This window comes from Anabas testudineus, chromosome 14 (genome assembly GCF_900324465.2).
Source record: "Anabas testudineus chromosome 14, fAnaTes1.2, whole genome shotgun sequence".
Taxonomy (NCBI): domain Eukaryota; kingdom Metazoa; phylum Chordata; class Actinopteri; order Anabantiformes; family Anabantidae; genus Anabas; species Anabas testudineus.
The window spans coordinates 19,366,636-19,381,581 of record NC_046623.1 but is presented as its reverse complement, the minus strand read 5'-3'; the positions used below and the strand labels follow the sequence as shown (position 1 = coordinate 19,381,581).

Genomic DNA, 14,946 nt, shown 5'->3' with positions numbered 1-14,946 from the left:
ACTCCCTGACTTCCATTGTCAACCGGTCTGTTGGGACGCTGTGCTGGGGACAAGTGAGCAGGTTGACTGTGTGTCAGAACTCTGGGCTACACAGCTGCCCATGCTGAGCCATGTCTACCACAAGATCAAACCGTATGGTGGAGTGAATGTCGGGGCTGATCAGTGTCTACAGAGAACACAGAACATCTTTCAGGAGACAGGTCAGTAAACTAACTACATGTAGAACAGATCCACAGCAGTGTTCAGAGTTTCATCAAAGCTACTTGACTTTCTCATCTCAACTCAAGTTATTCACTGCAAACAGGCCTGTACTGTAAAAAGCCCCATGGACTGTGATGTTGGGAATCTCATGTCTTGTCTTGAAAGCTAACAAGCACTTATTAATGTCTCAGCAAACAAGCCCCAGACACCCTGGTACAGCTCAAACATTTAGCTCAAGCTCAGTCATGGAAGCTAATTAAGGCGAGGAGAAGCAAATCAGTTCCTTCTGACATTTCCTGTCACCATCTTTGTTTGAGTCCAACAATTCAGGAGACACGGCTCCCCACAGTGACCATGTACTCCTATCCACACTCTGACACTCTGTCTTTCCTCCCTCTTTCTCATGACCCAGCATGTTCACATTCCCAAGTGACACCACTTTTAGAGATTAAACATTTTGGATCCATCTGCCTCACCCCAACCGGTCGAGGCAGATGGCCGTCCATTATGAGCCTGGTTCTGCTGGAGGTTTCTTCCTCTAAAGGGAGTTTTTCCTCTCCACTGCCTAAATCTTGCTCAAATGGGATTGTGCCTTGAGATAACTTCTGTTGTAAATTGGCGCTATACAAATAAAATTGAATTGAATTAGGAAATCAACAGCTATTTGCCCCCTTCATCTTTTAAAACCATTTTACATATTTGGCACAAGTTAAAGGCTTAGGGGCCAATTAGTTTTTCCAGGTAGGGGCAGGCAGGGTTGGACAAAATTAGCTGGATGATATGAACCATGTACAGTGCCTATAAAAAGTTGTCACCTCCTTAGATCTTTTATTAACATAAATCAAACATGGTCAATAAACTTTGACAAAAAATGTCAGAGAAATACCTCAATGTCAAAGTGAAAACAGGCTTCTACAAATTCATGGGATCACCTGAGTGCAGCGAATGTGTCTCAATTGATTGCCATATAAAGACACTTGGGTTTGGAAGGTCCAGTCACTGGTTCTTCAGTATTCCTGGCTACCATTACACCATGAAGACAAAAGAACACTCCCAGCAACTCAGAACTTCCCATTGAGTCGGGGGATGGATACTAAAAAAATCTCCAAGGCACTAAACATCCCCTGGAGTTCAGTGAAATCCATCAACAAGAAGTGGAAGGAATCTGGCACATGTCTCATGCCTACAACAGACCATCCACACAAAATGAGTGACTGTGCAAGAAGGAGACTGGTGAGAGAGGCCACGAACACACTGATGACTACTCTGAGGGAGTTACAAGCTTCAGAAATGGAGATAGGAGAGACTGTACAAAACAACTGTTGACCTGGTTCTTCACCAGTTAAAGCTATAGGGGAGAGCTGACCTGAAGGGGGGGAATATTAATGTAAACACTGATCTTACATATTTTTATTTAATTGACATTACTTTGTAGAAACCTGTTTTCACTTTGACATTAATCAAAGTCACCAACTTTTATTGACCATGATTTATTTATGTCAATTAAAGGATGAAACATCCAAGGGAGTGAATACTTTTTATAGCCACTGTAGGTGTGACACGTGAAAAATCAGGATGGGGGCAAATACTTTTTCACAGCACTGTCTTTACTTTCAAAGGCCATGAATCACAAGAAGGTCCTAGTTCCTCCTCATCATTTTCCCCTCACTATCACAACAGATCTCCTGTGACCTTAAACCCTCCTTGCCCCACTTGGATTACCTTCTGTCTCTGCTCAAATGATCGCTTAAAGGACCATTCTGTCATTTTGACAAGAACAACATTAAATCAACAGCTCATATTGATTTGTTCCTTGCTCCGCATCCTTCCCTACCTGATGGCCGTTCGACAGAGATGTGTCAGTTGGGTCTTTCTGGCTCCTGTGGGCTCCAGCAGGTAGAGGCAGGAGTGGACATGGACCCTGATCCCCTCCACCTGCACGTCGGGATGTTCTGTGGATATAGAAGACAGGTACAGAGGGCCAGAGGATGGCTCTGCCTGCCAGATCCTGAGGAAGAAAACAGGAGTCAACACAGGCAAGGATAATAAATGGAATAACTCCTTTTGCTGTAGTCAATGCTCTACACCCCATGTTTTAAATAAAGATATTCAAAAAAATCACAAAAATAAAGTGCAAACTTTTATTTTTTACAATCACAATATGGTATCTGCAGTGTAAAACATTTCTGTCTGACATCAGTTGCAGAGTTCAGGTATGCCATCAAAAGAAGTGACACAGTTTGATGTGGACATAAATACTGTCATGTTCCGTCTGTCAGCTTGGGTTAAGAAGTTTGTCTTGGTTTAACTCAAGCTGCCACTGTCAGTATTTTTAGCTTTGACTCCTGTCTCACCTGCCCTGTGAACCTGTAACTCATCCTGCCTCATTACCTGAGCAGCAGGTGCTCCTGTGGGGGTCGGGAGACCAGGCCATGGTCGTGGCCCTGGCTCTGGAGGAGGTAGCGGTAGACTTCAGCGTGCGTGGATAATGTCTGTACGACGGTGGCCTGGTGCAGGTTTCCCTCCCACAACTTCTGCTCCCTCAGCAACCGGTGCAGCAGCTCCTCTTGGGGGGCGTCCACCTCTACTGAGCCGCACCACATCCAGAGCGGGCAGCCATCGTCCATCTGGAGACAAAGTGGCCACAGACAATTAACACTCAGCAGATGCACATGATTAAAGACGATGGTTGGTGGTCTTTTCTCCCTAAAGGATTACGGGTGTATAGATGTTCTAAATGTTTGGTTTAATTGCTGATTCAAGTTCAGTTCAGGTTGATCTTTGCTGCATCTCTTGCACTTCGGCTGTTCTGTGATCTTCTTACTGGTAATATTTAACGAAACTAATATTCAGGAAAACAATTACAAATACCACTCGTAGTACTGTGCATTAACTGCATTCAAATGTTGACTGTATACAAACGTTACTCAGTATGTACTGTGGTACGGATCTGAACTCCCTGTGTTCACCTTTTTAAAGGCCAGCTCCACGTGCTCTGGAGCTGGGTGGCTCTCCCAGTCTCTGCCCTTCTCCCTGGCCTCCTTCAGGAGCTGCTGGGTGCTTCGCTGCAGCCTGGTCCTTCTCTCCTCCTGCTCTACCACACCTCCAGTCTTACTAGGGAACACATGGCCTCCTTCCTCCTCAGAGATGGAGTCCACAGTGAGGCCTGCAGCACATAAACGTTGACCAGGCCAAAACTCTGGAAGCTACAGAAAAGATTTGGTGATCTATTTTTGTTCTCTTCACCAAACCGAAGGCACAGTTTGCTGTAGTTTGTCTGTGCAGCTAGTTGTAGGGTTTCTTACCTGGAAGAGTCTCTGGGCCTCAGTGATCATGTTAGCCAGGCCCTGGGTGGCAGCCAGGTTCTCACTCAGGTCGCGCTGATCTGGGCGGCCCAAGCTGTACTTCCTGTGACTCGACCTACAGCAACATCACAAAAACAAGTTTAATCAACCTTGAACTACAGCCAGGGCAACTGGCTTTTTATCCCCAAATATTTCAGGATAAGTACCAATCTGTGACTATGTGAGAAATATTGGGAACACTGACAAGAAAAGAGGAAGAGGATGTGAAACGGGAGACATTAGCTTCATGGTGCAGGTACTGTATGTATCACGCAGCAGACAGGAATCAGCAGAACAGCAGCAGCTGAAACTGACAGATTCAGGTTATTTCTAAACGTTTTTGTTTTTGCTGAGTTGTTCTAGAAACTAACAGAATCACAGTTAGTAGATTATCTTGATTTTATTTGGTTATGTTTTATCCTTGATATTGCTTGACTTGGTGCTGAATAAGCAAACAATAGGAGTGCCAATCGTTCTGTGTCAAGCAGCGCAGACAGTTTTCAATGCAGCAAAACTGGGATTCGACATTAATGCTTAAAACTGCTCTGGTTCACAGGGTTTTGGACCATTAAAAAGTCTGTATCTCAGTAGGGGTGGTGAGTTGTGAGGAAGCAAAACTATGAAAGAGATGAGACTTCAAACATCTTTCGAAGAACAGCAGCAAGCAACAGACAAATTTCCAAGTTATTTTTCCCACGGCAAAGTGTGACATTTCTGACAAGCCAGGACTCGGGCTTCTAGGATAATGGGAGGCACAAAGTGCTGATTGTGTCGCTGTGTCATTTCCATCTACTGACTTGACAGCCTGAAGGGAGGAAAAGGAAGAGGTGGAGATAACAGGAAGAGAAGAAGGAAAAGAACAGGAGTGGAAGGAGAATGAAACAAGAAAGAGAAGATGGACGTCTAAAGAAAAGATGAGCAGGAGGAAAATGTGAAGGGGAGTCGATTATTGTTTTTAAAAGATTAATGTCATGAACTTAAGGGTTTGGAGTCAGAGACAGACTAATGTGGTCTTTTCAGGGGATTATAATAATAATAATAATAATAATAATAATAATAATAATAATGAATACTTAGCCAAGAATAATAAAATCCACTTGCTTTAGCTTTATTCTTTAAGGTTTCCAGAACCACTATTTGTCTCCTTAATGCTAAATACACGTATGCAGCACAAAGAAGAATGGTCAGCAGACACTGATGGGACTCAGTGACCCCTAGTATTGAATAGCATTGAAGTTCATATGCTAATAAGTCAAATAACCCTTATGGTTCTCAGTAGTCTCACTGCTCCCATCCTTTAATCATCCCTCTCTCTTTTTTTCCTCTCACTAATTTGTAACTTCGTGCCCTGCAGGGCTCTCAGATAAAACATCTCTTTTATATTGGGGAGTGAAGTCGAGGTTATGTAACGTGCTCTCTGCATAAACATCGCTGACAGCTTCTCATTACAGAAAATAAAAATGTGGGTGTAGCACCAGGACCTGATCCAGTGGTGATGTCATGCGTGAGAGGCTGGAAACATTGACAGTAGCGAAGCAACAAAAGCAGGAAGGAAAGACACGTTCAACCTGCCGTTTCTAACAGCTCACACACATTCAGACATAAATCAATGTCGAAGTCGGGACCTGAGGACAAATCAGAGGCTGAAATTGAAACGCAGACTCATAAAAATGTCACAGCCTGAAGTCAAAGCTAACGTTTTTCCACATTTCTCTGCACAAACCTTTGTCAGAATGTCTGTGTGGCTGCTTTTCTGCCTTGCTGGTCTGTCAACAAATCACTAGGTTACATTAACTGATGGACTGAGACTTGTTAAAAGCTACTTTCCTGTCCAGAATCTTACAAAGTCTGTAACTTCTATTCAGTGTGTACAGAATACTGTACATTTTTAGAGCAGGTTGAAATACAACATTCTTCATCTGAACCAGTTTCTTTTTTCTTCTAAAGTAGATTACTGTCATGACATAATGCGGTTTCTAGAAAAGTCTTTAAAACCATTCTGGAAGAACTGCCAGAAACATTCTGCAGCTGAAGTACTAAAACATGCAAAACCAGATGTGAAGAAAACCTCTGGATGCTTCTGATCTCTAAGCTCCTACAGTGACATGGACTTTAGTCCGCACCTAACAACCGAGCTCTTATGTACCTGCTGTCTATATGTGACTGTGACCGTGAGGATCAGATGTCACACACTCCTATTTCTTTCTTTTTTAACAGAAACAGTTTGTGCCAATATAAAATGTCCATCATCAAGTGATAACATGAGCTTTTAAAAGACAATTCAAAGACTAAAAGAAAGTCACTGCTGCAGATTACCTGGCTGCTTTGGTGTCTCTCTTCATGCTGTTCAGGTGGAAAAGCGACGGCGCCAGACAGACGGCGATGTTGGTGGGAGTCATCTGGTTCTCGTCCACACAGGCCACCACATCCCGCAAGAAGAAGAACAGCGTTCGGAGAGCCTCCCTGTTCTCATCAGGAAGCAGCAAGATGGCCGCCTGAACCGCTACTAGCTGCTGATCCTTTGGAAAATCTGCAGGCGGAAATCTCAGGAGTCAATACTGTGGTTACTCAGTCGAGGTTACCAGCAAAATAAAGCATCATAGTGGAAATGAACAATGGAACAGGAGTGATTTCTAGTGAAAATAATGAAAACCACTTGGTAAGATATTAACATGGAAATGTAGCATGGCACATGTGTGCGACGTTCAAGGACAGCACAGAGCATACGTCATGACTCTGTGTACAATCAACACACACACCAGTAGACTGTTGAAAAGAGTGATGTGATCCCTTTTTATAAACCTATGGAAACAGGAAGAATAGGGGAGGGGCCTGGAAAAGTTCAACTTCAGAATAGTAGTGATAATTTGCTTTACAGTCTGAACACACCTAAACGTGCCAAAGTTTACAACGGATGCTAATGACTGTGTTAGTTAACAGAATGCCGACATGCCCAAGCTTTAGTGGCAAATCATCTGATTGTGGAAATGTTTAATTCTGGTCTGACAATAATCCCTAAAATTTTCAAAAACAGCTCAAATCATCAGAAAATGAACTGAAACCACTAATTACAACAGTCTGTGACTTGTTGACTGCTTATTTTACAGGAGAGCAATCCAAACCCCTCTTTAATGGTGGTAACTGCTCACATTGGTAAATGTGGAGGAAGGACTCGCAGAGTTTGCTGGTGAAGATGGGTTCAGGCAAATCTCTGAAGTACTGCTTCACCATGTCGGCCACATCGAAGGCGGATTGACCTTCATACGAAACGCCGTCGGGGTCAGACTCCACCAGTTCACGGAGGTACTGGATACGGGACTTCACCCCCGACTTCCGGAAAAGACCAACCTGGTAGAGGAAACGATAGAAAAAAATCAAATCCACTATCATACAAATATAGATAATTCTTGTTTCTCTCTCTACTCAGGTTGGACCAGGACCACAAAAAGCTGGTGATCTGTGTCATGTCACACTCAGCTGAGCTTCCCATCGTTTCTAAAACCGCTGTTTGCCACTTTGGTGTCATTACCTGGTCCAGACACTGGCTCCTGAGGTAGCCCAGGGCTCTGAGGATGCTGGGAGGAAGTGGTTCTCCTGTCTGCTGAACGTTGAGGAGCAGAGGAACCCCGAACACCCGCCGACCTTTTACCTCTATCGATTCGGTCTTCCTCTGCGATTTAGGAACAGTCCTACAGGTGACAGAGACCTCCATTAGGTTCCTGATTGCACGCTGTCGTTGAGGACAGTTGTAGAAATAATGTGTGCTCACAACACATCTGGGAAATAGTGTATGTAAACCTCACCAATCAAGTGTGGAACACATGCTGAACTTGGCTGCTGTTATCTCTGTTTCCTTTTGAAGGAAGAAGCCAAATAAACATGTTTTGATTACATAAGTCCCCAGTGATGGCTAAATGTGTATGCCATTCAAATCAGCACTGCAGGAAAAACATGCAGGTGTGGAGAAACCATGGACACCGAACAAAGAGACTGAACTGATACCAGGTCCTTTCAACCATTCACATCAGTGACACTTACTGGATTATCGGAGTTCAACGGACCCTAATAATAATAAATAAGAGGGCTCCAGCATCAGTAATAAATCCTCATCTCCACCAAAAGATGTCTCTGTGTTTTTTCTTCCATGTATAATATAATTAGCTCTCAGAATATCAGCAGCTAATCAGCAACAATCAATCACGGTGTTTCTGAACTCTTTTTGGTATCAGCAACAACAGAGTCAAAGAGATGACAATACTTGAAGTACTTCCTGAATCCTAGGAAGCCTTTGGTTTCTTTTTCTACTAAGAAACCACTACTATGCAGATTTGAACCAACACACTGTCAGACTTAGCTTATACTTCATGATTCTGCATCAGTTCAGCAACAATCACATTCTGCTGTCACAGCACTTCTTTTCTGAGGAAACCACATTGTACATGTAAATAGTACAAACCTGGCTGTGTTGCTTTTTGTGGTCCATGTTTTATCCTGGTGTTTTACCAGAGATTTAACACTTTAAGTTCAATTGAAAATCTCTGAGTGGCTTTTTAACTTTGACAAATCACTGTATGAGAGGGAGAAACTCACTGACACTGCCATTTATCTTCACATGTGACTACATTTTCACTGACAGGTATTTGTATATTATAATGACTGACGCCTCTCCCAAACCAGCCTCAAAACTAAGCTGCCTGAACTTAACATTTTGTGAGAGGAATAGAAAAATATGTTCGTCTTGTGTTATTGAAACATATCACACAGTTTGAGGTGAAGGAACATGACGTTCACATCATCTGTATAAGAACAAGTAATTTGCACTTCATTTAAAACTCCTGCTCCTCACCAGAAGTTAACTGGTAGGTTCTGACATAATTTCTGTTCAATTTTCCTCCTTTTCAGGTGATTTATTAACATTTCAACTTTCAAAAATGGAGTAGTTTGAAATGTAAAAACACAAAAAACCTTTAATACAAAAAGCTTTTTAAACTTTAATCTGTTTTTCTTGAATCTCCTCCTGAACACGTCTGATCGTGAAAATTAAAGGCAAATGAGGAGTTACAGTATTTCAGGAGGGTTTTCTTTTTAATGCTCAGTTCCCACATTCAGCCTTATCCCACTCAGTTTAACACCCTCTGCAAAAATCTAATTGGTTTTATACCAAAGCATAAAACAAGCAGGTCATGTGTTTACACAGGGCACATTAAAAATACAAGCATTCTGCACAGTAAACAAGCAGAATGCTTGAATGTTTTATTATTCTTAAAAATGAATTTGTCTCACTTTTGCATGAGGGCTTAACGCAGAAACACGGTGTAGGAGGCAAAACACTGATCTCATTGAATCTATGTATGTGAATAATAAGTGTAATGGAAAAACCCAACATCAGAAACAAGAACGTGCTGCATAAATTCATTACACTAAAAGATTCCCCTAGTGGCTTTCCGTCCCCTCACTGCTGGTACTGTATGTCCAGCAGCTGTAAGAACTTTACACAGTAAACACAATCCGACTTTTTCCTTTTTCCTTCCACATGTGTTCTATCAAATAAGATGTTTTCTGTGGATAGCATGTATTTACTGTGAATAAAGTTGAATTAATTGTGAATTAATTAGCAACCACCACTAGCTGCCACTACCCTGCCTTTGCTACCTGCCCCCATCAGGTACCAGCACTACCTGATTTGTGTAAATGGCTATTGTGTTGGTTTTAAAATACTGTAATACTTAAACATGCAATCAGTTTCAAAGAAACAATACAACGAACACGTTTTAAAATTATTACGACACACTATACTAAGTTAAAAAGCTGGTTTAGTGATAGAGCAACTGAGTGAGACTGAGCTGCAGGAAAAAGCTTTTTTCTTTATGTGATTGTTAACACATAAAACCTGATGTAAAGGAGTTTCTGATATGAGGCAGTGTAAGTGACGGTCTGAACACAACAGACAAAAAATTTAAAACATTTTTGTCTTAATTCCAGACATCAACATACTGAAATTAGATTCCCACAGACTGTAGTTATGTTATCTGGTCTTCAGCACTGAATTTAAACAGTTTAAATTCACATCTTCACATCTACAACTTTAAATATCCGGAATTTAAAAGCATTTCTAAATTTGCACATTGTGATCTGAATGAAATGTTTGCTGAGGGAGTGAGAAACATAAACTAAAGAAACATTGAGATGAATATAAACGAGGCTGAACATACTGTAAAATGAGGACAATCAGTTCAAATATCACACAATTCCTCCACAGTTAACCAGCAAGCTGGAAGGTTGACGTGACTTCCTGTATAAGCTGTTTTATTCCTCGTGAAGCATGTTGCTGCTCTGTTTTTTAAGCAGAGACAAAGTTGCATCTGAGCCATGAATAATGAATGAATTTCTAAATAGGCTGCCTGAAATATTTACCCTCTGCCCACCCACCTGACCTCCTTTCCACAGTTGTTTCCTTGAACATGTGCAGGAACATGGAATCTAAGAATTCTGTTGTGTAGAGTTTTATTTCCCACCTTCCTATAACCTGCCACCTTTGTCCTCAACCTCTGTTGAGCGCTCACATTTATTTTCAAACACCAAATCACCAAATATTCCCAAAACCTCTGTGCTTTCTTACCAGTTCCAGCCCTGCTTGCTAGATGGTGAGTATTTGTCCATCAGAGCGGTGAGCTTAAGCAGGGAGAGTTTCTGCAGCAGGATGAACTGGGAGACGGACTGGTTCTCTACTGCTGTACTGGGGGGCATGGAGGGCAGGCTCTGCTCACTGGACCAGTGCAGCTGCTGGCTCACTCTGCTGAACACACAGCAGTCAGTACAGATGAGAACACACACGTTCAAGAGCTTGATTTTTACATGTGACACACTAGGAGGCCCAATTGGAACCAATCATACCCCGAGTTGGTGTGTAGTGTTATTATATTCAAATGATAACTGTTGTTTCATTAACTCTGACTAAGCCTTTGTATTTGTTGAAACAGACCAACCAGAGTAAGCGATGTACGCAACAACATGTTTGGATCTATTTAGATGTCTTAATAGAACAGATCCATATGCAAACAACAGATTAGAGTACAGCCCTGGGAGACTGCACTTCTATTTTCCACTTGAGGAAACACAACTGTTAAATAGATTAGTAAGTAAGAGACAGACTACCGGGTCAGAATAACTCACACAGAGATGCAAAGTCCCATAATTATGTACATGACATTAGATGATATGCCAAAGGTTTATCCTCTGAATGTTGAGGCTCATTCTAGCATGAAAACACAATGATAGTTCAAATGTTTAACTCAGTTCTGTTTAACTCACATGGTCTCAGTGTAAACTCAGCTTTGCCACGATCCATCCTGTGCTTTTAGCGACTGGTCCAAGCTACTGTGTGAAGCTAACGTTAGCATGGAGCGATTAGAATATGTGCATTTAATAATGTGTAGATAAGGTTAAACAAAGTGCTGGACATTCCCACCTCTTTAACTACAGCGCAAGTTGAGATACAAAACACAGCTCAGTCATTATGTAAGTATATTAAAAGAAGCTGGTACAACACACAGAGATGAATAAACAGGAACCTTCCATTATTACATTACAGGAGAAACTTCATCAATTTTTATTGCTCTATATCTGAGAACAACTAACAACACTATAAACACTATGAGTTTACTGATTCTATCTTAAGTTCCTCACAGTAACTTTAGCTGAAGCCTGAGGGAAGACGTCGATAACTGCCAGCTTACAGTTACAAAGGTTTGGGGACTTCAGTGTTGACTTTTCTCTTGGTGACTTCTTTTTCATAACCCTGATTTACTCACACTTACACTTGCTCTATAAATAAACTTGGTGTAATAGCTTCCATCTCTTTTTGCGTTATGCTTCACCTGCTCCTTGGTTTTGCCAATCTTGTCTTGGACTCCTCTCTGTTCGCTGGCACTTTGTCGCAACTCTCTGCCTCCTCCTCCTCCTCCTCCTCCTCCATCTCCTCAGGATGCTGCACCTCGAGGTGAATGTGGCTGGGGGAGGATGGGCAGGGGGACGTGGCTGAGGAGCCATGGGTAGGTGAGTCTTGTGAAGAAGACGAGGAGGAACTTCTCTGACAATCGTCTTCGGAGAGGTTTTCTGTCCAGCTAGTGACCAGTTGTTGTAGGTTGCTGATCCTCTCCAAGACATTATCCAGAGCGGAGAAAACATCTTCACCTGCCAAGAACTCATTCACCTGAGACAGAAGAGTTGTTGGAAAAAATTACAGGTGAATTCTGCAAAGTGAAGGTTGTGAAGCCATATGTCAGTTTTAAGTAGACACCACTAGTTCCTTAGAAGCCTTTTAATTATTACTTCTTTGATATTAATGTCAACGAGGGCGGCAGCTTTATTTTAAATTGCTCCTTTTCTACTTTAGAAAAAAAAAAGTTTGAATGTTAGTGACTTACGTCAGTTGTTGAGGACGACTGTTTAGTTTCAACCACGTTTGATACAAGCACTCACAAAATGATTTCTGGCTTTACGGGTGCAGAATCAATATCCTCCATTGAATTTATATATATATATATATATATATAATATATATTTTATCTTTCATCAGTAAAAAGGAGAAGAGCTAAAGAGAGAAGGAGAGAGATGTTTGTAAAACCTACAAAAGGAGCCAGATGGCTGCATTTTACAATCTAGTTAGATAAAATCTCTCTAATTTATTGTGCATGTTGATCACAAGCTGTGACAGTTACTACAATTACCAGTAATCATTCACTGTTTGCCGCTCTCTAGCCAGTTCTGTCAACTTTCTCCTCTCACTTTATCACATAGTCCTTTTTGTTCCACACAAGCCTGTATCTCTGAAATACAACTGTGCAAGCAGACAAAGAATGCGTCTCTGTGTTTGCTTCACACGTGTAAGATTAATGAAATGACATGAAATCCTAAATGACATTTGAACTGCGTTTGAAAGTAGGAAATGAACATGAAAGTGCAAAATATCAAATTTGCCTCCAGTAGTTGCATAAAACTGTATAAAACTGTAGGTGGTAAGCAAAACAAAACGCAATGTAATATTTGAAAGTGCAGAAATTAAATGAGAGACGTGTAACAGATAAATAAGTACATATATTAGAAGAGTGGATATGCTACTGGGAAACTTTATCCCCTACTTGAAAGAATTTTAATATAAAACATTATGTATTTATTTTAGACAATGTCCAGTAACAGTGCTTTGACCTACCTTCAACTCTTCACCCAAGCGTTTCGTATCGCTGCCACCTTCACTTTCAGATAGCTGCTTGTTGTCGGGGACATTGTCGTAGATACTCAGCCGATGATCCAGGACAGCGGGCGGGCTGGGAACGGAAACACCACTGGGTGAAGAAGAAGAATGATCCTTGGCACCAGCGGCCAGCGAAGACGTGGCACGACGGCAACTGTTCCGCCCTCGATAGCCATGGAAACTCCCGGTCCTCCAGTTGACGGAGGTGTTGTCGATGAATGGGTGTTTGTGTGAAAGGGAGGTGGGGAAGGTTCCTGGTTTGTGTCCTTCAGGTACCTGGAAGACCAGGCTCTCATGGCTGCTGTTGTTGTTGATTTGGTTCCTGAATATCTGAAAGAGTACAAGAATGAATGAAAGGCCGATGGTTTAAATAACAGCAAAAGGGAAGAAGAGGTCTTAGATTTAAAATAATTACACATCACATGTAATCAACCTGAACAGATTCAGAATTAGACAAAAGCTGTTTTTCTTCAAAGCAACATATTAATAAAACCGCTAATGGAATTATTGGCCTGAAGTCCTGAAGAACAATATTTCTATATATGGCACTGAATGTGCTATATAAGAACACAACATTTGGAATTGGCAGGTACAGTAAAATCAGGACTGACCTCTGTTCCCATGTGGTTTTGGTTGTCCCAGGTCGTTCCACCACTGACCCCTACACCGCTGTTGGAGCGTTTGCAGTTACTCCTGACTCTGGTTACCGGGCTGGGTGTGCTGACGGTGCTGCTGCTCTCTGAGTGGCTGCTGCTGCTGCTGCTGATGGTGTGAGGAGATGAAGGTGAGGAAGATGTGTGGCTGCTGGGACGACCCTGCAGACTGGAGATATACAGGGAGGCAGAGCTCCGTGGTTACAGGAGTGAAATTATGTGTGCTCTCAGAATATTTAAGATCCAGTGTCAATGACTGCAATCAACATTCCTCACCTTGATGGGCAGTGTAACCTCTCCATCCCGCCCTGCTCTTGGATCAGAACAGGCCCACTTATAACATGCCTGGCCCGACTGCTGCTGCTTTCACTATTATGACCAGAGGGGAGCAGTCCAGGTGTCGCCCTCAGCTTCAGTTTCTCTATTTTCCTCAGCAGACTGGTGCACTTCTTCCTAGGTGGTTTGTCTAAGAAGCAGCTCTCAGCTTCTAGACTCATGGTAGATGATCCTCCACCGCTTTCACCAGGAGAGGGGGGTCCACTGAACGAGATGTCCAGAGACGGAGTCTTGTTTGTGGAGGAGCAGCGTGAGGAGCTCCTGCTGGTCTCCTGGTCGTCCGTGGTGCTGGCGGTAGTGACTGTGATGGTAGTGGATTCTCTGTTAGTCTTGCGGTGTCCATCGAGGGTTTCACTATCAGCGCTGCTGGAGCTGTGGACGGAGGAGATATCATGACGGTCAGGGACTTCACACAAAGACAAATCCTGGGGCTCGGCAGGGCTGTCAGACAAGCGACAGATCTCCATGGAGGAGTCAAGGCGCCGCCATCGTTGCATCTGCATGTCATAGGTCCATTTGGGGCTGATAGCGCAGAAGTCTTCCTTGTCACAGTTGTCTCCCTGGAAGAAAAAGAAGGGGTCAGACCTGCAGCGCGCTTGGAGATGCACACAATTTGCAAATGGGATTGGTGCACTCAATGAAATTTATTATTGACAGCGGTCTTGAAATAAGACGTAACAATGCAAAACGTAAACAGAATCAATCAATTAAATCTTTTAGGTCAGAAAGTGATGAGAGTTCACAGTCTTACGCTGTTTTAGAAATATCCTTTTAGAATTTCTGTTCCCAGAATTGTTACAGTCCTATTTCTTTAACACAGCTGTATGTCGATGACCACTGAACAGCCAAGTGAAGAAACATAAAATGATTATATTCATTACAAATTACATTATGTTTTAATAATCTGCTTTGTTTTCCTCTTTTCTGCAGTGGGACTTCAGTAACTGCTAAAAAGAGAAAGAGGAAAACAGAGTTTCTTTGTGCTCACCCTGCGCTTTGATCTCCGTGGCTCCAGCCTCATTTCCACACATTTGTTTAAAGTGCTTAATCTCCTGAAAGAGGACAACGAGCAAAATGTGGAGGTTAGACTGGCAGCATCGTGTAGTAACAGTGACCTGCTGATCAACCATGAGTAACTTAGACATCTACGCAGGCACCT

At 42.3% G+C, this 14,946-nt stretch overlaps 1 protein-coding gene across 3 annotated transcripts in view; it reads right to left on the bottom strand.

The window, feature by feature from the left end:
- The window catches only part of si:dkeyp-23e4.3 (rho GTPase-activating protein 7), a 70,223-nt gene that overhangs the window by 1,966 nt on the left and 53,311 nt on the right, over positions 1–14,946 (bottom strand). For 2 of the 3 annotated variants that reach the window (XM_026371142.1, XM_026371144.1), the window contains exons 4-16: positions 14,776–14,839; positions 13,728–14,347; positions 13,410–13,620; positions 12,757–13,128; positions 11,423–11,757; positions 10,165–10,341; positions 7,075–7,234; positions 6,695–6,893; positions 5,862–6,075; positions 3,507–3,621; positions 3,171–3,407; positions 2,593–2,828; positions 2,036–2,209 (exon numbers count right to left, since the gene is read on the bottom strand). In XM_026371142.1, coding sequence (XP_026226927.1) covers positions 2,036–2,209; positions 2,593–2,828; positions 3,171–3,407; positions 3,507–3,621; positions 5,862–6,075; positions 6,695–6,893; positions 7,075–7,234; positions 10,165–10,341; positions 11,423–11,757; positions 12,757–13,128; positions 13,410–13,620; positions 13,728–14,347; positions 14,776–14,839 — 3,114 coding nt within the window. The remainder of the gene's footprint in view (positions 1–2,035; positions 2,210–2,592; positions 2,829–3,170; positions 3,408–3,506; positions 3,622–5,861; positions 6,076–6,694; positions 6,894–7,074; positions 7,235–10,164; positions 10,342–11,422; positions 11,758–12,756; positions 13,129–13,409; positions 13,621–13,727; positions 14,348–14,775; positions 14,840–14,946) is intronic. The other variant, XM_026371143.1, reaches the window with a different exon arrangement.